The sequence below is a fragment of the Mastacembelus armatus genome, chromosome 7 (assembly GCF_900324485.2).
Source record: "Mastacembelus armatus chromosome 7, fMasArm1.2, whole genome shotgun sequence".
NCBI classification, from domain to species: domain Eukaryota; kingdom Metazoa; phylum Chordata; class Actinopteri; order Synbranchiformes; family Mastacembelidae; genus Mastacembelus; species Mastacembelus armatus.
In genome coordinates, this window is record NC_046639.1 from 2,640,520 (window position 1) to 2,659,790 (window position 19,271).

Here is a 19,271-nt window from a genome sequence, read left to right on the forward strand (position 1 = left end):
TCATAAAACACAGAGAAAGTATTGTGGTTCGTGCTCATTAAATCCTTTACACCCTTATAAACAAATTCCTCGAGACATTTAATAATTACATATAACAGACTGAGAGTTGCTAAGTAGACGTATAATCAGTCAGTAAACACATTAGTAAACAAGTTCTACAGTAATATGTTGTTCGTTTTCAGCACAAACATATTAGTGTTTTCAACAGGTAGATGATTTTTGGTGGTTGGCCTGTGTCAGACCGGACATCCCACTTAAAGTCAGCTCAAACACAGCTCTTCACTTGTGTTATTGTTTGGGGACCGAGTTTTTTCTAATCTTTGATCTTTAGATATGAAACAAATGCACTCTTATTTTCAACGCACAATTTTAAAGATAATTTTAAAAACGTATATATATTAGCAAATATTTTTGAGAGGTCTACACAAATCATAGGAAACATATATATTACTGGAGTGTTTAGCTTTTGTTAGTTACACTAGATGATAAAATGAAACTGCATCCAAAAACAGAAGGGAGCTGAAGTTGTCAGAGAAATCAGACATGTGAACACTGGCTATAAATACATCAATGCTGTGTTTGAAAGCTGCTGCTCTGTTTACTTGCAACACCTATTTCACCATATCTCCAATTTGGTTCTTGCAGGCATTTGGGAAAAAATGGTAATGTACGGATTAAGAACATTTCTTGTCCAGAATGGCAGTATACACATTTAATTATTTTGCTGCAGAAGCTTTTCTTTTGCAAAAGGAGTGGACGACCACCTGCATCAGATCAAAAATATAGATTGACAGACAGATGTACAAAAATCACACCCCATCTCCGCAATACAACCATTCAGTCAACCTTCCACTCTCTCACACTATAAATACAGACTCCTATGAGTCTGGTGTTACATTCTCCCACTCAGCCCCCATTTCTTCTCTGTCTCTCACACACACCACAGAGCAAGAGAGCTGCCATATTGCAGGCTATCTCAGGAGGCGATATCATAAAAAGCCTGTTACCACAGCAACAGCTCCCTGTATTTCCATGGCAACTGGTCACCATGTCAAGGTGGTGCATTCTCCCCCACAGAAAAGGCGAAAAGGACGGTAGGGAGGTCAATGACAACAAACAGTGAGCATTTAACATCCTTCAACCTAAGAGGAGGAGGAGCACAAAAAAAGACAGGAAGAGTTTGGAACAGTCTGACCCCTGCTGGTCACATCTGAGTGTTGCTAGAAACATCCTGAAAAAATTATGTTTCAGTCTTAAATAAAAAATAAAAATAAACTTCATTTGAATAATAAAAAAACTTCAACTTTATAAAGTTGCTAACTTGAAATGTCAAATGTGTTCACATACTGTTTAACCCTTGAATTAATGTGGTTTGAAAACAAATAGTTTCTAATCTGAAAGAAGAATCTGTCAAAAGAATCTGTCTGTGTCTGTAAGAAAATATCTTCAGGAGGATTTACAAAAATCACTACAAACATGGGAGTGTGTAGCTTTAAGACCTGATCCCTACTGAAATCATGTGAGGATGGAGGTAAGTCAATGAGGAGCATAAAAAAAAGACAGGAAGAGTTTGGAACAGTCTGACCCCTGCTGGTCACATCTGAGTGTTGCCAGAATCATCCTGAAAAAATGACGAAGATTTAGGACTAAAGGCAGAAACACTTGTACAATAATACAATACATGTATAATGTGTAATCGTAATAAATATTCATAGAGATGAACTCACCAGTATAAAGTCTGTCTGTTTGTGTTTCATGAGGATAAAAAGCACTGCGTCATGAACAGTGACAAACAGCCTGCTCTTTGAGATGGTCTCTAAGAAGAAGCCTGCTGTTTCCAGCTGCTTCACAACACACGCTAATATTTGACAAACAAACCAACAACATGCATGACAATAGGACAGAGGGAAAGCACGCTTTGATTATACAAATAAATCTTTGTTTTTGACATGTTTGACAAGGAGTATTGTTGTGCCAGCGAGGCCTCGATGCATTTACACTCTAAAGCTTCAGTGTTAAGAACATTAACTTTTTCTCTGGTTTGTCTGGTGAACCACTCACCTTGGCAGCCTGCTAAATAGACGTCCAAATGAAGCTCCTCAAAGTCCCTGAAAATCTGTGAGACAAGGCAAACATCATGTTTTGTTGTTGCTGCCCCTGGTCTCTTATATGAACTTAACAAATTATCAAATGATGACATGTCACCAGTATCAACACACGTACGTTTTTCAGAGTGTTCACAGTGACTATGTCCATAAAGTTGGTTGTTGAAATGTCCAAGATGATGCTGTGTGTGTGTGATCCACAGGCCCTTCTGTTCTCCTCACCATCATGATGCACGTCATCACCATGGGAAGAGTCTAAGTTCAGCGTGGATGTATCATGTTGGTACGCCCAGTTTACTTGGCCCATGTCAGGGCCTTCGGTAGAGGTCTCTCTCAGCCTAAAGTCTGCACTGTTCATATGAGTCTGTCCTGCAGGAAATCCTGCCTCTCTGATCTCTGGCTTCTTTAAAGAGAAAGTGCCTTTGAACAGGTGTCTGCCAGGTTTGTTCTGCCAAAGGGTTGAAAAAGTGGTAACTAGTTAAAATTCACAAATTTCAGGTTTAATTTCAGGAGAATTTAAGTTCTGCTAAACGTGTCATTTAGAATATTATACTTTTTTCTTTGCCTCCTTCTTCTCTTTCTGTCGTTTGTGCTTCAGCTCTGCAGCTTGTTTCTTCTTTGCCATCAGCAGATTCCCAATGTCAAATCCAATCTATACCAAAAGTGGAACATCACATAAAGGAGAGAGAGACTGTCAGACAAATGAGAGAGTGACAATGAAAGAAATGAAGTGTGCAAATAGGCAGCAGGCAGGAATTACACGGTCCAATCAAATGCAAGCCTGCACACATGCTGACATTGATGCTTTCATGGACACACACACACCTTCTTTTGCAGGGCATCCAAGTACATCTCAGCATTTGTGTGGCAGATAGTTGCAGATGAACGGAAGATTTTGATTCCAGGAATCTCTTTAGCCTGAGGAGAAGAAGAAATTAGACACTCAGTTATTGCTCTGCTCACCTTTTCTCTCACTCCCAGGTATTATTTCATTAAATCAGGCTTTTCATGACTGTGAGTCTAGTTACTGAGATATCCATCTTTCATTCATCAGTAACAGGTTCTTACCTCCTTGTACGTTTCTATGTCCAGATACAAGTCAGTGGCTGGAATAAGGCCCAAGATAGAGTAGTGAGGTCTGAAAGGTATTAAAATGACAAAATTACATTAGGACCTGCCCTGGAGCTGCATTACAAACCCATCACAATCTGTAATTATGTTTGCATATATGCCCACAGTTTTAATTAGTAATGTGTGTTTACAGTTGCAATCTGAAGATGATCATAAGCAAGGAAAAGCCAACAGAGGCAGCCAGACCAATGTCCAGGTTGAGCAGGATGGTGCATGTGAATGTTACCAGCCACACCAGCTAGAGGGCAGTAAAAACACTGACAGTCAGTGAGATCAGCAGTGATCTAAGTTTCAGATGGTATTTAACTGAGCAGAGTGACTCTGAAGGAGGATTTAGTCGTACCAAATCAGTCTTGCTGGTCTTCCACAGTGTATAGACATCTTTCATCTGCATAAACATTCCTTTTAAGTTCACAAACACTACTGCAGATAAGACAACCTGAGAAGAACATGTGCAAATGATTATTAATGATTATTAAACTGTCTGCCAGGAGATTTAATGATGGTACAGGTAGGACCGTGTTACCTTTGGGAGATCTTCAAAAAGAGAACCAATTCTCAAAATTGTTATCAGCACAACGATGGATGAAATTATTCCTGCAACCTGACAAAACACAGCAACATGTTGTATAACGAACTATTTCAATTTGAACATGATAATTAGATGTGGTCCTCTTTATTTGTGCACATGTTGCAGATGGGTGTTTACTTGTGTCTTGCCCCCTGTGGACTCCTGGACGAGGCTGCGAGACATGGAGGAGGTCACAGAGTAACACTGGAAAAATCCACCAACAGTGTTACTAAGGCCCAGAGCAATCAGCTCCTGGAGAAAGAGAAACAGGAAGACGAAACCCTGCAGGTCAGTTTTACAACATGTACATGAACATTTAGGCTGAAAAACAGATAATCTTTGATATTACTGGAGAATCTGATGCTTTTTGCCAATTATCCATGACACGATGTCATAAATATTTTCTCGACTATTTGTGATTCAGTTTATACCAATGCTTTTTAGGTGACTAAATTAGAGTAATTCCACTGTTGTTTGAATCCTGGATGGTTTTGTCTGATACATACCATTACATTATGAACTGAAAGAGCTTGAGTCTTTCTAGTATTTGGAAAAGGGCTTGTATACTTGCTGTCTTAAATGCATCTTTAACTTTAACACTCTTCCATACAAATGTGCAACATGAAATATTTAAAAACCTGAAATGGAAATGGCAAAATTGTCATTTGTAATCAGTTTTGCAAGAATACAATGCCTCACTTAGAGCAAAAAAATATTCTGCTCTTCATAACTTAGGTGAAATAATGTTTTCTGTGTAATTTGTGCTGATAAAATATCTGAATGTATTACCAAATATGTGCAGATATGACCAGCTATGATGTCCAGAAAGAGGGTCTAATATTAGGCCAAAGTTAAGCTCTACCCTATTAGCAGTGAGTCAAACAGGGACTCTAAGTACAATGGTCACAGTTTATTGTGTATACCACAGCATGTGTGTGTGTGTGAGACTCACCTGGTTGTTATCCACCTTATAGGCATGTTTTAGGGCAAATGTTCTGGCCAGGGAAATATTGATGGTGTAACTCACTATGGCCACAGCAAAAGCGTCACCTATCATCATAGAGAACAAAGTGGTATCTGGAACATGAGGGACCATGAGCCTGGAGCAGTAGGAAAAGATGTTAAGATGTTTCATCTGTTAAGATCACAGAGTCCTGGCACAGGCAGCTCTGCAAACTGCTCAGGGCATTAAGGCAGCTCACATTTTTCTAAGAACTCATTATTAGCATTAACCTTTTTAGCATTAACTTTTTATTATTATTTATTGTTTCTTTTCCAAAACTGTCTTGTCACTACTTTTGTCCAGTTGGGGGAGACAATCGGACTCACAGTCAGTACTCTAAGTTGATTAGGTTAGGAACCTTCGATCTAAAGCCAATTGGGTCAGGGACTCAGGGGTTAGGAACCCTGGCGCTTTAGTGTTATCCTTAGAATACAGGTCTAAACAGCTGTAGACTTAAATAAGGGGTTTGGAACCTCCAGCTGTAGTCTACACGATCCTAGACGTAAGAGTCCGGGACTCAGGATCGTCTCCGCAGATATTCTGTGTTGAGGTACTTTTAGTCCATCAGGGATGGGACAAACTGAAAGTAGGGGACCCGCAAATATGGGTCAGCGTGGTCCGATAGTCGATATCATAAGGGGCAAATATGGTGACAAAGTGGTGACATGCCTTTTTATTTTTTTTTTATTCTTGCTTATGTATTTTTAACCTGTCTTTTATTTCTGTAAAGCACTTTGAATTACTCTGTGTATGAATTGTGCTATATAAATAAACTTGCCTTGCCTTGCCTTAAAAGAAATAAACTAATGAGCTTATTCCTCGAACATTAAAAGAAATAAACTAATGAGCTTTTTTCTCTCATTCACATTTTGAAGTTTGCCTTATGGGGAAACCAATACTTTATGAGCCTTTCCAGAAACATACACACACTGAATTTGGATGTGTTACTTTGTCTTATCAACATTTTTACATATCAGACAACATGGAATTAAGGCACTTTTGAAAACAGTCTTGCTCAACCTCCTGCCAACTCTCTCGCTCTTTCTGTTTTGTCCACACAAAGACATTTCAAACGCTCGGAGATGAACTTACCCATTGGGAATCTCTCCAACCACATCAAGGTCATATTTACTTGTAAGCCCACAGTAGTGGACGATGAGCGTCACTATTATTATCTGGTGAAAAAAAAGGCAGAAAGAATACTGGTTTAGTATGTGGGTTAGATTATTACTCAAAGACTGAATAACATTTTTTTCTGGGAACATTTTTTTTCTAAAAAAGGTCTCCCACTCCAGTATGATCACTGTGGTCAAGATCTCCTTGCTGCACTAGTCAGTCCTGTGCCAGACTTTTATTTTGACTTGTTTTCCACTTCCTGCACTCCCTACTGCTTCCACCCAGTTGAACTTTCTTGTTTTCACCTGATTTCTTTCTCCCGTGAGTGATTGCCAGTTTGTTGCCCTAGGGTTGTGTTTGACCATTAGCACTGTCCACAATAGTTCTGTCTTGCTTGTCATTTGACTGTCGTATGTGTAACTGTGTAGTGTTAGCTTTGTTGATCACCCTGTTCCTGTTCATCCAAGTCACAGTGTTGTTCATGTTTGCTAGCTTCTGTCTGGTTTGCCCTTTACTTTGTGTTTATTGTCCCTTTTTTGTTCTCTCCAGTTCACAATAAATTCCTGCTCCCACCATCATGCCTCTCTGGTCCTGTCTGCATTTGGCTTCACACCTGAAAACGAGTAAGTAACTGTGAGAGGAAATGAACACACCTGTTGTTTGAGGGACAAAGAGAGAATGAAGGAAACAACATGCAGAAGACTCACAAGGATTATTTCTATAGGAATGGGCACAAGCAGCTTCTGTCTGTAGCAGGAGTTGATTTCTTTGATCACGATTAGAACAGCGAGCGAGATCAGGCCTATCGTCAGCTCTGGAAACTTTGTGTTAGGCAGCAGATGGCAAATATCCACGATAGTCTGTGAGGTAAAGAGAAAACAAGTAAATAATAGATTCTTGGAAATTAAGTTAATGAACATATGATGTAGAAAACAAAAACAAACAAAGAAACATGCTGGTCCCCTCATGGCTTTGGCACTTTGCTGAGTAGAGGGTTGTAAAGTTCCCCTGCAGACAGTCTAAGTGGGGTGAAGTCATGATAGTTTGATTGTTTAATATAGTAACAGGTGTTTTATTTCTTTTTAGAATATTTTTCAGATTAATCAGTAGTGCTATGAGTTGCTGAAGATGCCTGCTGCTTCTTTGTAGATGGACAGTGTTGTTGATAACTTCCAAATTTAACATGATTTCTTTTGTCAGGATAAGATAAACTTCAGAAAGAAAAATTCAAGTACATTCAAGTTAATCAATAATCAGTAGAGTGTAGTGTGATCGTTTTCTAGTATTGTTGTCGGTGATGGTTATTGTGTGACACCACATGCTGCCTTTGGTTGGCATCTTTCTCATGTCCAGTAAGTTACAGCATGTTCCACTGGTTTGATCACACGATATATTAGTGCATTGCCCTGAGGATCTCACATAACTTCCAGCATGGCTCCACCCAACGTCAACATAGGCAGATGTTTTATTAGCCAGAATAACTGGAAACACACATGTGCTTATGCTAGATAATAATAAGCAAACAAGAAACAATAATTTGACAGATTCATAAATAAGATATTTGTTCAATAGTGAGTTTAACAGGCAGACAGACTTTGTTACCTCTGGACAGTCAGACAGGCTTCTTCTTACTACTGTTGTTTGTTTGTGCTAAGCTAAGCAGCTGCTGATTACAGATGTATATTTAACAGACAGAAACAAGTGGTACTGATCTAATCATTTAGCTCTCAGCAAGTAAGAGAATACTATAAATAAAATATGTAATATATAATTTAATATAATAAAAATGACAAACTATATTTGTACATGTTCTTACTCCGGGGTTATACAATTTTATTATTTATTATTTACTGTAAGTCTATTAGTTTCTTGTCAGTATTGATGTGTGAACTGTGCAATGCACAACATACTTACATAAATGGCTGACAGAGGACCACTGTATTGACCAGTAGAGACTCCGAACAGGTACTTGAGCTGGGAGGTGGCTACTTGCCAAGCTGATGCAGTGGTGTAAGCACGAATCAGGGGTTGAGACAGATACGTTACCATAAAACCAAACCTCACCAAACCTAACAGGATCTTCGGATGGAAAAGAGAGAGAAGTGAAATATGACTTAAAGGTTTAAATTCAGTCAAATTAGACAGACAAACAGAAACACACACCTGAAAGATTCCTGTCAACAATGCAAGGGCACATGCTATCTGTACTCTGGCAGCGTCTCGTGCTTCAGTGTCCACTTTTGATCCATTAGTGCCATTTACAATAAAGTTCTGCTCTGGCGCCAGCCTTTGTGTCACACTCCCAACCATCATGCTGATCACAGCAAATGTACCTGGAAAGACAAAACAGGGACGTGTAGACACACACTGATGCACACAGAACCTATTTCCTTTTAAAACACAGGGACCTACACACACACTTTCTCACCTATGGAGATATGTCTGGAAGTGCCAAAGATGAAGTAGACCAACACTGGGTAGAAGGAGGTGTACAGACCATACACAGGGCGCAATGCAGCCAGAGGAGCATACGCCATGCCTAGAAAAAAGGTTTGTCTCTTATTCAGAACAAATTCAACTATAGGTAAGGTGAACACATTTGGGCTGTTGATGTTAAAGAATTATGTGACATTTTTGGAAAGAAGGTCATTTGGTTTCTCGGAGACAGTAAGAAGAGAGATATACCATTCTCACAACTCACATTCTCACCATCTTTACACTACAGCTTCAATTTGCCAGGTTTGCTCAGAGTTTGTGAGGTATGATAAACTCTGAGCTCCATCCACTGTGCACATTCATACATACTCACCCTGTGGCAGATGCATGACAGACACACTGCAGCCAGAAATCAGGTCTCCCATGAAATTTTCTCTGAAGCTGTAGTGAGGCAGCCAGTCCAGAACAGGCACCCAGCTCATCACTGTTTGCTTTAGCCTGGGGACCGAACACCTGGAACAGTCATCCCAGACAAACACACCACTCACATTAGTGAGTCAGTCATACTGATTATTTGCTGACTGTTGAGCTAAAAAAGTGTGTGTACACATGTAGAAGTAAATATTAAGGTGCAGATTATTTATTGCACAGGATTAACAGGGATGTGTTCTGTGAAGTTGGGTATGTGCACTGTTTAAATCTGGTGTACACATCCAGCTCAAACTAGCAAAATTAACCGTGTGTGTGATGAACTTTGTGCATGGTTTGAATTTCTCTTGCATATTTGTCCCCATGTTAGCATGTAACTCAAGTTTGCGAACATAATTTGCGACAATGATATACAGGAGGATACTTGACACCATTTACGATACCAATCAGAACCAGTCTTCCAACTGACCAATTGAACTGAGTCTTCCAATCTACCAACTAAAATTGGTTAATCAATAATCAGTAGAGTGTAGTGTGATCGTTTTCTAGTATTGTTGTCGGTGATGGTTATTGTGTGTAAAATAAAATCTTTAAACGTAAAATCAATATGAGTCTTTAAACCGACCAGTCGGAATGAATCTCTAAATCGACCAATTAGAATGAGTCTTTAAATCAACCAATGAGAATGGAGTTTAACACTCATCAATCAGAATGACTCTTTTAACCGACCAATCAGAATGAGTTCTCAAACTGACCAATCAACATGAATCCTCAAATCAACCAATCGGGATCAGTCTTTAAATCGACTAATCAGAATGAATCATCCAATCAATCAATCAAAATTAGTCTTTGAAACAGTTTTATAATATCACACATCTTTGCAGGTCCATCTGCAAAGACACTGATGTGGAACATAGAAATTTACTGTTCATAATTGACACATCTTGAGGTTTGGCTTTTCAGTGAAGGTGATTATAAAGTATTGTATTTCCAATAGTTAAATGTATAATAGTTCAAGGGTAGTTAAAGATGTTTCAGTAAGGACTTCATTATTTATCTGCCAGAAGGTTTTTTTTGGACAAAACACAAATAGTGTTTCTGAGATACAGGTTTTGAGTTAAAACAAAATGACTTGAGAATGTTAATCTCTTGAGTTTTTAATCAGATGTACATTTGTTTTACTTCATATATCACAGAATATTCTGACCCCTTCCAGCTAAACTGTGGCCTCAACCATTGTTATTGCAAACCCAGATCACACAATTGTTTTTTTGTCTCCATTTTGCTGTGAGATATAAAAAATGGTTAACACATGTTTTATTCAATTTCACACACATATATTTGACTCATATAAGTCATTATTAACAGGTTGAGTCATGTGTTAGATGAAGTGTGAAGACGCACGTACACGTAGTCAAAACTAACAAATATGCAGAAACACTCCGAAACAGAAATGTATCTCATTCATCAGTCTGTGTCAGGTGTGTATTGTTCTTCGGTTCGCTCATCTCTCTGCTTTACCTGAGGGACTCTTTCATTCGTTCACCCAGGGTTGATTTAAAGGGTCTCATCCTTTTCTGTGCCACTGCATCCAGACGTAACTCATCCAGAACCTCCCTGTGAACAAAATATTCCCTCTCCTCCATGTCCATGACTGTTTGAGCGGCTTCTGCAGCCGATGAAGAAGCTGGTTTTCTATACGAGCTCCTCCTTTCTGCCTGAGGTCCTCTGGAATAAAAAAGACAGTTACAGGTGTTGCAACAATAGCTAACAAAATCGAGAGTAAAAGCTCCTCACTGTTTTGTACTCACTGACAATTATTGTTCATTGACTTGGTAAACAACCACCAACCAACATGTATTTCTTTTCAGGATACACACAACTAAGGTCATATGTGGGTGCATGTGTGTAGCCTACAGTGGTTGAACCTGCAAAGGTAAACATGCCAAACTGCAAGAACTGGAAAGAGCACTGCAGCTGATAGGCTTGTTTAATGTACTTTGTAGTATGCAAATACACTCAGGCTCTTTAAATGACTTAGCTGTGTGCTAAAATTAACCTCGTGTTTATGTCCCAGAGCGACTGACACGTCTTATCTTTATAGCTGCAGATGAAGTAACATTTTAACTGTCAGCAGTCATGACACTTTCTTTTATTGGCATTACCTGATATGTTTTATTGGACTGACAGTCCAAAAAACTGTTCACAAAAAGTGACCTATCTCTGACTGAATGACTCAATGGAAACTGGTCTCACTACAGTTTAGAATTTATGTGACCAGTCATATTTATTTAATCAAAATATCTTCCCTTATTTGAACACCTCACTGTCTTTCATACCTTTCTGTAGTATACTGTTAGTATTATGTAGTATATACTCTAAATAAAACATACTACTCTCAGCCCTGTGTCTTCCTAAACCTTGTATCCTCTAACAGAGACCGGTGAGTCTGAGTGTGACTGCTCCTACCACATCTGTGACCACTTCAGTTTTCATTTCCCACAGCCCTTCAGGCACTGTTACTTCTCACACGCCTTCTTCCTAATGTTACTGTCACTTGGGACTGCTGTTTTATTACCACTACTACCTTCTGTTCCTTGTGTACTACCACAATGTCCAGTTGGTTTCTCTGTATCTGCCTGTCCATCTGGATCTGATAACCCAACTGGCAAACACTCACATCTATGCCTACTGGCAATTTGGAGACATCAATTAATCAAACACCAGTTTGCATGTCTGTGGACTGTGGGAGGAAACCGGAGAACCCAAAGAAAACCCATGCAGACATGAGGAGAAATGTAATGAAATGAAATGTAAACTCCACCGGAAACGTTTTGCTCCTAATGGTAAAAATCTCTGTACCTGTCAGGTGCACACACTATTCAATAAATGTTCATTACATCCGTGTTGTTGTTAATGTTTTACATTGAATATGTTGTTTTTGTGCTTTATGATTTAATTGTACTGAGAAGCAGTCTCTTATCAAACCTATTCAGTTCTCTTTGCTACTTTTATCTCCTCTGTCTGCATATTTCTGGGCTAGCTACAGGGTTAGGGTTAGGGTTAGGCTTGTAATTCTCCTCCTGCTTGGTCTGACAAAGCTGGCTGTGTTTAGCTGTAAACCAGGTTTTGCTGTAAATGTGTAAAAAGTTTTAGTGGGCACAGGCATGTCCATAAAAAGCTGGTATAAGATGTCACAATGTCACTGGACAAACCAAATAGGTCTGGAATAGATTAAAATCTGGTAGTGAAAGGTTGGCGAAGATGGACTACATTAATTCTTGATGAGATGTTGATACGTTTCTTCATCTCACTAAAGTCGGATTCAAGAATAACATAAAAATTGTAGTCTCTAACTAGTTAGTGGTTGTGTCAGGCAGAGTCCTGAGAACCTCCAATACTGTTTTGGATACATGAGATAGTCTATTCAGCTTCATTTTTATTACAGGAGCATAGCACAAAGATTTGGGCCCTGTACAAAGTCTCAGTGACGTTCATTAGTTTATTTTAAATGCTTCTTTAATGGTTACAGAGGAGAAGGATAAGGCAAATAGTTTTCTTTATTTTTATTATTATTTAAAAGAAATTCCAAATAATCATTATAATTATTATTAACCAGTATGTAAAACCTAATTTACCTTTTTCCCTGCCATAGAGCTCCATTGTTGTCCAGAAACTATTAAAAACAAGTTCAGTGAGCCCTATAGTTGGACTGGATGACATGTTTCTTCCACACAGTAAATATGGGCATTGTTTTGATTTGAAAACAGCTCCACAGGAATAATAATGGTAATGACCTTCACGTTCTCTGAAGAGTAGTTCTTCTAAGGCAGTGTCAGTGCACATGTTTGAGAGGATCATTCGTATTTCAAATTGGCATGACGTTCACATTAGCATTGTTCAGCCTGAAGGAAGCACCTCAGTGCATGGCCTGGGTGCACAGAGAAGTTTTGTGGCTTTGTGATTCAAGAAAGTTCACCCTGATCTTTCTAATGTTGAAGCTCCAGATTACTCCAGTCTTTGTCGAGCACTAACTGTAGCTGTAGTTGGGTTCGGGGTCCTCAGTGCATTACTGAAGTTTGTTGTTGCTCTCAGTATCACCCTGTCTGCATATCGCCAGCTCAGACATATATTTATGTTTTTCATATGGTTCAGACTCTGTGCATTTCTCTGTACATCCCACACAGATGCAATAACCTCTAACTCTCACCAGTGATTGTGAAAGTGATCATTGTTATTAGTCTGTGGGATTGTTTATAGATAAACATTCCCATATTTATAATGGTGAAGAAACTTATTCATCAGTCCAACAATATGACGTGATTTTAAAAGTTTTTCAACAACAAAGGATCAACAATGGCACATCCATAAACTAAATCAGATTTTTGATGCACAAACAATGGTTATTAAGATAATTAAATAAGATAAGGTAAGATCATCTAATTGTTGTTTTAGTTTTTTCATGGTTTTAAGAAAGTCTGCAAACTTTCTGCATATTACAGAATTTCTTTTTCCTCATTACTGTAACTAGGTTTCACTTTAAGTTCAGTAGCAGTTTTTTAGCTCTTCATTATACTGTGAGCATAAAACAAAAAGAGGAAAGCCGTCCTCCTCTTGGTCCTTCATAATAAAAGACCACTGACCTTATTGGAACGATATTCTATTTGGAAAATTAAGGTGGATTAGGTTCAAGTGATTGCTGGCCCAGACTGCTGCAAATAGTTTTAGAAAATCTGTGCACATTCCATAATGATACAAACTTAATATCAGGAGCACTGAAACTAAAAACTAAAAAAAATTAGACTCTGTTATTCTCAACCAGGCTAACTGGTCTTAATACAAACATTAACACTCAGTTAAAGTGTTGAAAGTTTCTAATGTTGTTGAAGGTTTATTTTCACCAATAATCTGATCAAAATATTCTAGTAAACAAAAAAATATTCCTTTAGAAAAACATATGTTCATATATTCATTTATATAATGTACACAGTCAGAGACTGGCTGCCTGAAGGGAGAGCAACACATATAATCTGTATAATCTATACAGGGAAGATATGCTATATATTTAATGGGCAGTCGATATAAAAGAACAGCAATGTGTGTTTGGTAAAAGAGGCTACATTAACATTTGTGGGTTGATATACAGAAAACATCACTTATTATATCTTCCCATAGTTTTGCTGCTGTGGATCCAACTTCTCCACCTGCCCAGCTGCATGTTGCAAAACCATTTGTGTTGTATTGTTTGTGTTTTGTCGCTTGATCTGTAATCACAAGAAAAACCTATAATCTCCCGCTTGACATGCTTTATTTTTATAGTCTTTATCTTTCAAAACTGATTTGATTTTACCTATAATATATAATGTTTTCACAACTGTGGCTGCTAAATTTAAACATGTGAGACAACCTTGTATTTCTCAGAAGTGTAGCAAGCCCAACCCCTGAGCTCAGCCTGCTGCTCCAAGGCTATTTATATCAAAGCTGCAGGAGTGGACTAAACCATTAAGGGAGGGGGGGGGCAGACTTCAATGACTCTACCATTTATTTAGATACAAAATATAGTCAGGTAATCTTTGCTCAAGCAATTTTTTTACTTGTCACACTAAGAATGTAAATTTTCAACCTTACAGGTAAAAAGAGTTTTTCATTGCAGGCTTTCTGAGAGCCTTTTCCAGGTCAGGGCTCAGGTCACTTTGTTCCACAGCCCCTCGCTGCAAGGACTCTGCTGGTACGATAGCTGTTTACTGCCTGTGCAAAGCTGAGGTTTGCTGCCATGCTAGGGCATGTTGTGCATGTTTACATGGATGGAGGTGACTTGTGTTTGTGTAGCACACCCACCGACAGTAACATTGTCATGTCCAGATGTGTTTGTGGCCTGATGCATAAGTTTAAGACACTGGTGCAGAAAGGCCTCCAGTAACTTCTAACTCACCTCTCCTCACCAACAATGTGCATTATGAGAGGCTGCCCTTTGCTTTCTGCTGCTATTAATTATTTTAGTTTCTGTGATGTGTCACATGTTATCTTTGATTAGACAAAACATTAAGGACATCTCACCAATGCAGGTGTTTTGTACAATACTGAAAGCTTTATGATCATCTGCAGCATTTTATTATAAGGTGTTATTAGGTCTAAGCATTTTATTTTATTATAGGGTAGACTTAAACCTGCAGCTTACTGTGTGTGTGATGAGACACACACATGATATCGTCATTCATATGATAAAATCCCTCCTTGTGTGATTCTAAAGCAATAATCTGGCAACAACATAATCTATGCAGAGCCTGTATGAACTAAACATGCACGTGTTCTTTTATTCTAGTCTGACAAAAGTGCTGTATCCAGAACATGGACTCTCTGGCATTGGATTCCACTCAGGCAGAGCATGGCTCGCTTCTGCTCAGGCAGCTGGAGAGAATGAGAGTGGCTGAGGAGCTCACTGATGTGGTGCTCCTGGCAGAGGGGATTCACTTTCCCTGCCACAAGGTTGTGCTGTCTGCATTCAGTCCTTACTTCCAGGTAGAGTGGACATGCACAGAGTCATTGGAAATGATTGTGCTGATATACACAGCATGGTGCAACCTGTGTTGTTGAGCTACTGATTCTTTCAAACTGTAATTGCTTCACATTGCATTTTTACGGTGAATCCTGTTTAGGCCATGTTTACGTGCGGTCTGAAGGAGACTCGGGGAGGAGAGGTACCTCTCAGAGACACTCCTGCTCAGAGCCTGGCGCTGCTACTGGACTACATGTACCGAGCTAAACTCCCCCTTTCCAATGACAACATCCAGGAAGTGGCTGCTGTTGCCTTCCTGCTCCATGTCGATGGAGCCTTCAGGTGAGAAAAGAGACTGGGAAGTGAAGTATTGCTTATTATCTCAATAAAATAACATTAACTGAGCTTTCAGCATTTATTCATTGTACCACGTTAGGACTATATGAGCAACTACCTGTTATCCTACTTGTAACTGCCTCTGTAAAGTACACTTAAGATATGTATGTAGTACATGTTTAGAAAGCAGTGACCCATGCTTGAAGTATCACAATATTTTGTTCTAATCACCATCTTCTTGTTACTGCTTCAGATTGTGTCAGAGTCATATGGAGGCCCGTATGGACCCTTCTAACTGTGTCGGTATGTATCACTGGGCCAGAGACTTGGGGGCCACTGGCCTGGCTGACAGCTCCTTGAGATACGTTTGTCAACACTTTGCACAGGTGGGACATAGTAATACTGTGTGAATACAGCTAGTAATACTAGTATCAAATAGTCTCTCAGTTAGTGCCATAAAACTGTTAATGGCCCCAACACCAGACACTACAACTATTAATCCCCTTCAGGATCTAGTTCTGTCACAGTTAAGCTCCATAACAGTTTAACAGCCACCGTTGACTCATTAACTCATTTGGCTCCTTCTGTAACTTGCTTTCTCCAGGTTTGTAAAGAAGAAGAAGTGCTAGAGCTAGATGCCCAAAGTCTTGGGGAGCTTCTGGGTTCAGATGACCTCAACATATCGCAGGAGGAAGTTGTGCTGGACCTGGTGCTGCGTTGGGTTGACAGGAGAAGAGGGGATTCGCAGAGTGAAACCCAGGCTGTGGAATTACTCAGACGTGTGCGGCTGGAGCTTGTGGACCCTGGTTTCCTACGTAAAGCCAGGAGGAAAAATCCAGTGAGAAGGGCGTGGAGGGAAAGACAAAGTAACATACACACTAATCACTTGCTTAGTAGACTAACAGACAATCATGCCTGTCCAGGTGTTACTGAGGGATGCCGAGTGCTTTGGGATGATTGATGCTGCTCTCCAGACATCAGGTCTTTGTGAGACATCAGCTCCACTTCGACCGGCTCTTCGCTATGGCATGGAGACCACTGACCTGATACTCTGCTTGGGTGGGGTTAATAAGGAGGGAGTGCCTGCCCGTCGTGGAGGACTTGCTGACCTAAGTTTTTGCTTTGCCCCCTGTGGTAGAAAAACCTATTACATGCCCTCTCCACTGAGGGGCTGTGCAGGTGTGGGACAGATCACAGCAGGGGCAGTGACAAGAGATAACAACATAATTGTAGCCATAGAAAACGAAGGCGAGCACAGAATGAAGAGGGTGAATATCTATAGGTATGTAATTGTTCCTGTATTCATAGTTCTAAACAATATTTCCTTCAAAACCATATATAAACTACCTGTTTATGTTGTAGGTATGATAATTCAGAGGAGAACAGCTGGGTGGAGTTGTGCTCAGCAGCATACAGAGACATGTACGCTTTAGGATGGGTGGGTGAGGCCCTTTATATGATGGGTGGTCAGATGAAAGTGCGTAACCACTACATCATCACAGACAGTGTGGAGAGATGGTCACTGAAGAGGGGAGGCAGCTGGCTCAGCTTCGCCCCTCTGCCTCTCCCATTAGCCTGCCACGCCGCCGTGACCCTGAAGGAGCATCTCTATGTGCTGGGCGGCTGGACACCACAGGTGCATAGACCTTTCAACCTACTTCTCATTTTCTTTTAATGTTTTCAGTGTTTTCCTCCTCTCCTAAATCTCTTTTTTCCTGTCTCAGAACCAGCCAGATGAGGAGCCTGACAAGCTGAGTAACCGTGTGTTTCAGTTTGACCCTGGCAAGGACAGGTGGACGGAGTGTGCCAGGATGAAATACTCCAGGTACCGCTGCGGCACAGCTGTTCTTAATGGAGAAATCTACATTCTAGGTCAGATGACTAAAATGACAGCCAGTCATTCATTTCACAGTGTTATGTGTAGGAAAGAATGGGTCAAGATTATGTGTGTGCTTTCTTTAGGTGGTATAGGATGTGATGGAGAGGACCGCGGACAATCACGTCGCTGTTTAAGCTCTGTGGAGATCTATAACCCAGATACAGATACCTGGAGGATGGGACCGACACTGCCCACGTCCCTACTCTCCCTACGAACCAATGCCTCCAATACAGTAGTCCTGGAAGGAAAACTCTACCTTTGTGGATACTACAAGGGGGCTGGTCAGTTACTAACTATTGATTGGTTATAGTTTTTGGGTGGGTTTACAAACCTTTATATTTACAGATGCATTAAGACTCACATTCAAAAGAGCCTTTATCCTTAATAAACATTATCAAAAGGTGATTAAGTGGCTCTGTTTAATTTTCTTGTTTTGAATCTCTTTTTGGTAAAATGGCCTTTGCTGTCTGAAAAGCCCCTGTTGCATTAACGAAAGGCAGACTTTACTGTCAGTATCAGATTTTTGCCAGCCATAACCCACATACTTTCTCTCATGACTGCAGGTCGTAATGAGGTCATCACCAAAGAGATTTTGGAACTGGACCCTGTGGACAATGTGTGGACGGTGGTTGAAAGACGAGCAGCCATGCACGACAGCTATGACGTCTGTTTGGTAGCTAACCTCAATCCTCGAGAACTCCTTACTCTCTAATCCATCTCCTCCTGACTCTGAGCATGTATGAGACATGAGCTTGTGTCCTCGTGTCATGCAGGTTTATCCAAACATGGGGGTCCTCTGGAATTTCACATGTATGAACAGAAGGTTTGATTTATATATGAGATCTGGATCTGGTTGGTGTTGCTTTAAAAAACAGAGGAAGTCATTCTGTAACTTCCCAAAGAAAACGACCTTTGGAAAACAACATGACCTTTATAAAAAAAGATGATGTGAATGTTTTCTCATTTTTTGAAACTTGGAGTCTCTATGTGTTTTTTAGGATACATTACCCTAAAACAGCGATTGACTAGTTTTTAATCAATATTACTGTTGTACGCTACATGGGCTAGGAAACAAAGAAAACAATCCCCTTTCCAATCACTATTAACAAGGCATTGTTTTTCTTTGTGCTTTGTGCTTTATAGTATAAACTACCCCTTGTTCCATCTATGATGGTCCTGAGAACTCAATGCACTGCAAAAAGAGAAAACACAACCAAACACAGAAAGCCCTCAGGGCCACCGTACTAACCAGTAAAACCTTTCTCTTTGACAGGCAGTGATTGTGAAACCCTACCCAAAATAAGGGTAAAGCTATTGAAGTTGTATTTGGCAAGATAGTCTAAATTTATACAGTATACACTACAAGACATAGTCTATGGTTGTATTTTGGATATATCTAATTTTCCTAACAGCAAACAATGTCTTTTTTATTATCATATACACATTATTGTATTATTAGACCCAGTTATTCTAACAATGATGTTTTATTCTATTCATTCCACACTGAATCTAGTGGGCAACCACTAGGTGGCAACAAAGCATTAGGAAAAGTCCTAGTCCCTAATTGTGTTGGAGACCAGGACTGAGATATTTTTCTGGATATAAATGAATTTATGAAAATAGACTAATTCGCACATTTGAGGATCAATGTTTTCCCTGGATTCTCAAAGTAAGGCTATTTCTAGAGTATTTTTAAAAAAAAAGACCAGATAAAGATGGATGCCACATGTAATTATGACTCTTTATTTAAGTGGTGATCATAACACATG

At 39.6% G+C, this 19,271-nt stretch overlaps 2 protein-coding genes across 6 annotated transcripts; one reads left to right on the top strand and one right to left on the bottom strand.

Moving 5' to 3' along the window:
* Positions 1 to 36: 36 nt before the first annotated feature.
* LOC113145609 (solute carrier family 26 member 6-like) lies at positions 37 to 10,714 on the bottom strand. 2 transcript variants are annotated; one of them, XM_026332527.1, is made up of 20 exons: positions 10,603 to 10,714; positions 10,313 to 10,519; positions 8,736 to 8,875; positions 8,355 to 8,465; positions 8,090 to 8,259; positions 7,841 to 8,005; positions 6,634 to 6,786; positions 5,903 to 5,985; positions 4,760 to 4,907; positions 3,946 to 4,059; positions 3,763 to 3,840; positions 3,580 to 3,675; positions 3,368 to 3,474; positions 3,174 to 3,243; positions 2,931 to 3,023; positions 2,659 to 2,757; positions 2,224 to 2,553; positions 2,062 to 2,116; positions 1,728 to 1,858; positions 37 to 1,621 (listed from the first exon to the last, which is right to left on the bottom strand). In XM_026332527.1, the coding sequence occupies exons 1-20, from the start codon at positions 10,617 to 10,619 to the stop codon at positions 1,595 to 1,597; spliced, it is 2,394 nt and encodes a 797-aa protein (XP_026188312.1). In that variant the 5' UTR covers positions 10,620 to 10,714; the 3' UTR covers positions 37 to 1,594. The 2 variants fall into 2 exon arrangements, with proteins under 2 accessions (XP_026188312.1, XP_026188313.1); XM_026332528.1 differs by having other exon boundaries at positions 37 to 1,646.
* Positions 10,715 to 14,323: 3,609 nt separating this feature from the next.
* LOC113146148 (kelch repeat and BTB domain-containing protein 12-like) lies at positions 14,324 to 19,261 on the top strand. 4 transcript variants are annotated; one of them, XM_026333451.2, is made up of 11 exons: positions 14,324 to 14,357; positions 14,445 to 14,519; positions 15,114 to 15,310; positions 15,448 to 15,629; positions 15,877 to 16,009; positions 16,228 to 16,461; positions 16,547 to 16,905; positions 16,986 to 17,259; positions 17,348 to 17,495; positions 17,586 to 17,783; positions 18,066 to 19,261. In XM_026333451.2, exons 3-11 carry the CDS (start codon positions 15,140 to 15,142, stop codon positions 18,212 to 18,214), a joined length of 1,848 nt encoding a protein of 615 aa, XP_026189236.1. In that variant the 5' UTR covers positions 14,324 to 14,357; positions 14,445 to 14,519; positions 15,114 to 15,139; the 3' UTR covers positions 18,215 to 19,261. The 4 variants fall into 4 exon arrangements, with proteins under 4 accessions (XP_026189236.1, XP_026189238.1, XP_026189235.1 ...); XM_026333453.2 differs by lacking the exon at positions 15,114 to 15,310; XM_026333450.2 differs by having other exon boundaries at positions 14,332 to 14,519.
* Positions 19,262 to 19,271: the final 10 nt, after the last annotated feature.

Bases quoted from the DNA above. Each gene is read 5' to 3' on its own strand.
- LOC113145609 (XM_026332527.1), bottom strand. The intron at 8,876-10,312 runs GTAAAGCAGAGA...TGACTGTTCCAG, and splicing joins CGAATGAAAGAGTCCCTCAG to GTGTTCGGTCCCCAGGCTAA. The intron at 2,554-2,658 runs GTATAATATTCT...ACCCTTTGGCAG, and splicing joins AGAAGGAGGCAAAGAAAAAA to AACAAACCTGGCAGACACCT.
- LOC113146148 (XM_026333451.2), top strand. From the start codon at position 15,140: ATGGACTCTCTGGCATTGGATTCCACTCAGGCAGAGCATGGCTCGCTT. The intron at 15,311-15,447 runs GTAGAGTGGACA...AATCCTGTTTAG, and splicing joins CATTCAGTCCTTACTTCCAG to GCCATGTTTACGTGCGGTCT. The intron at 16,462-16,546 runs GTGAGAAGGGCG...ATGCCTGTCCAG, and splicing joins AAGCCAGGAGGAAAAATCCA to GTGTTACTGAGGGATGCCGA.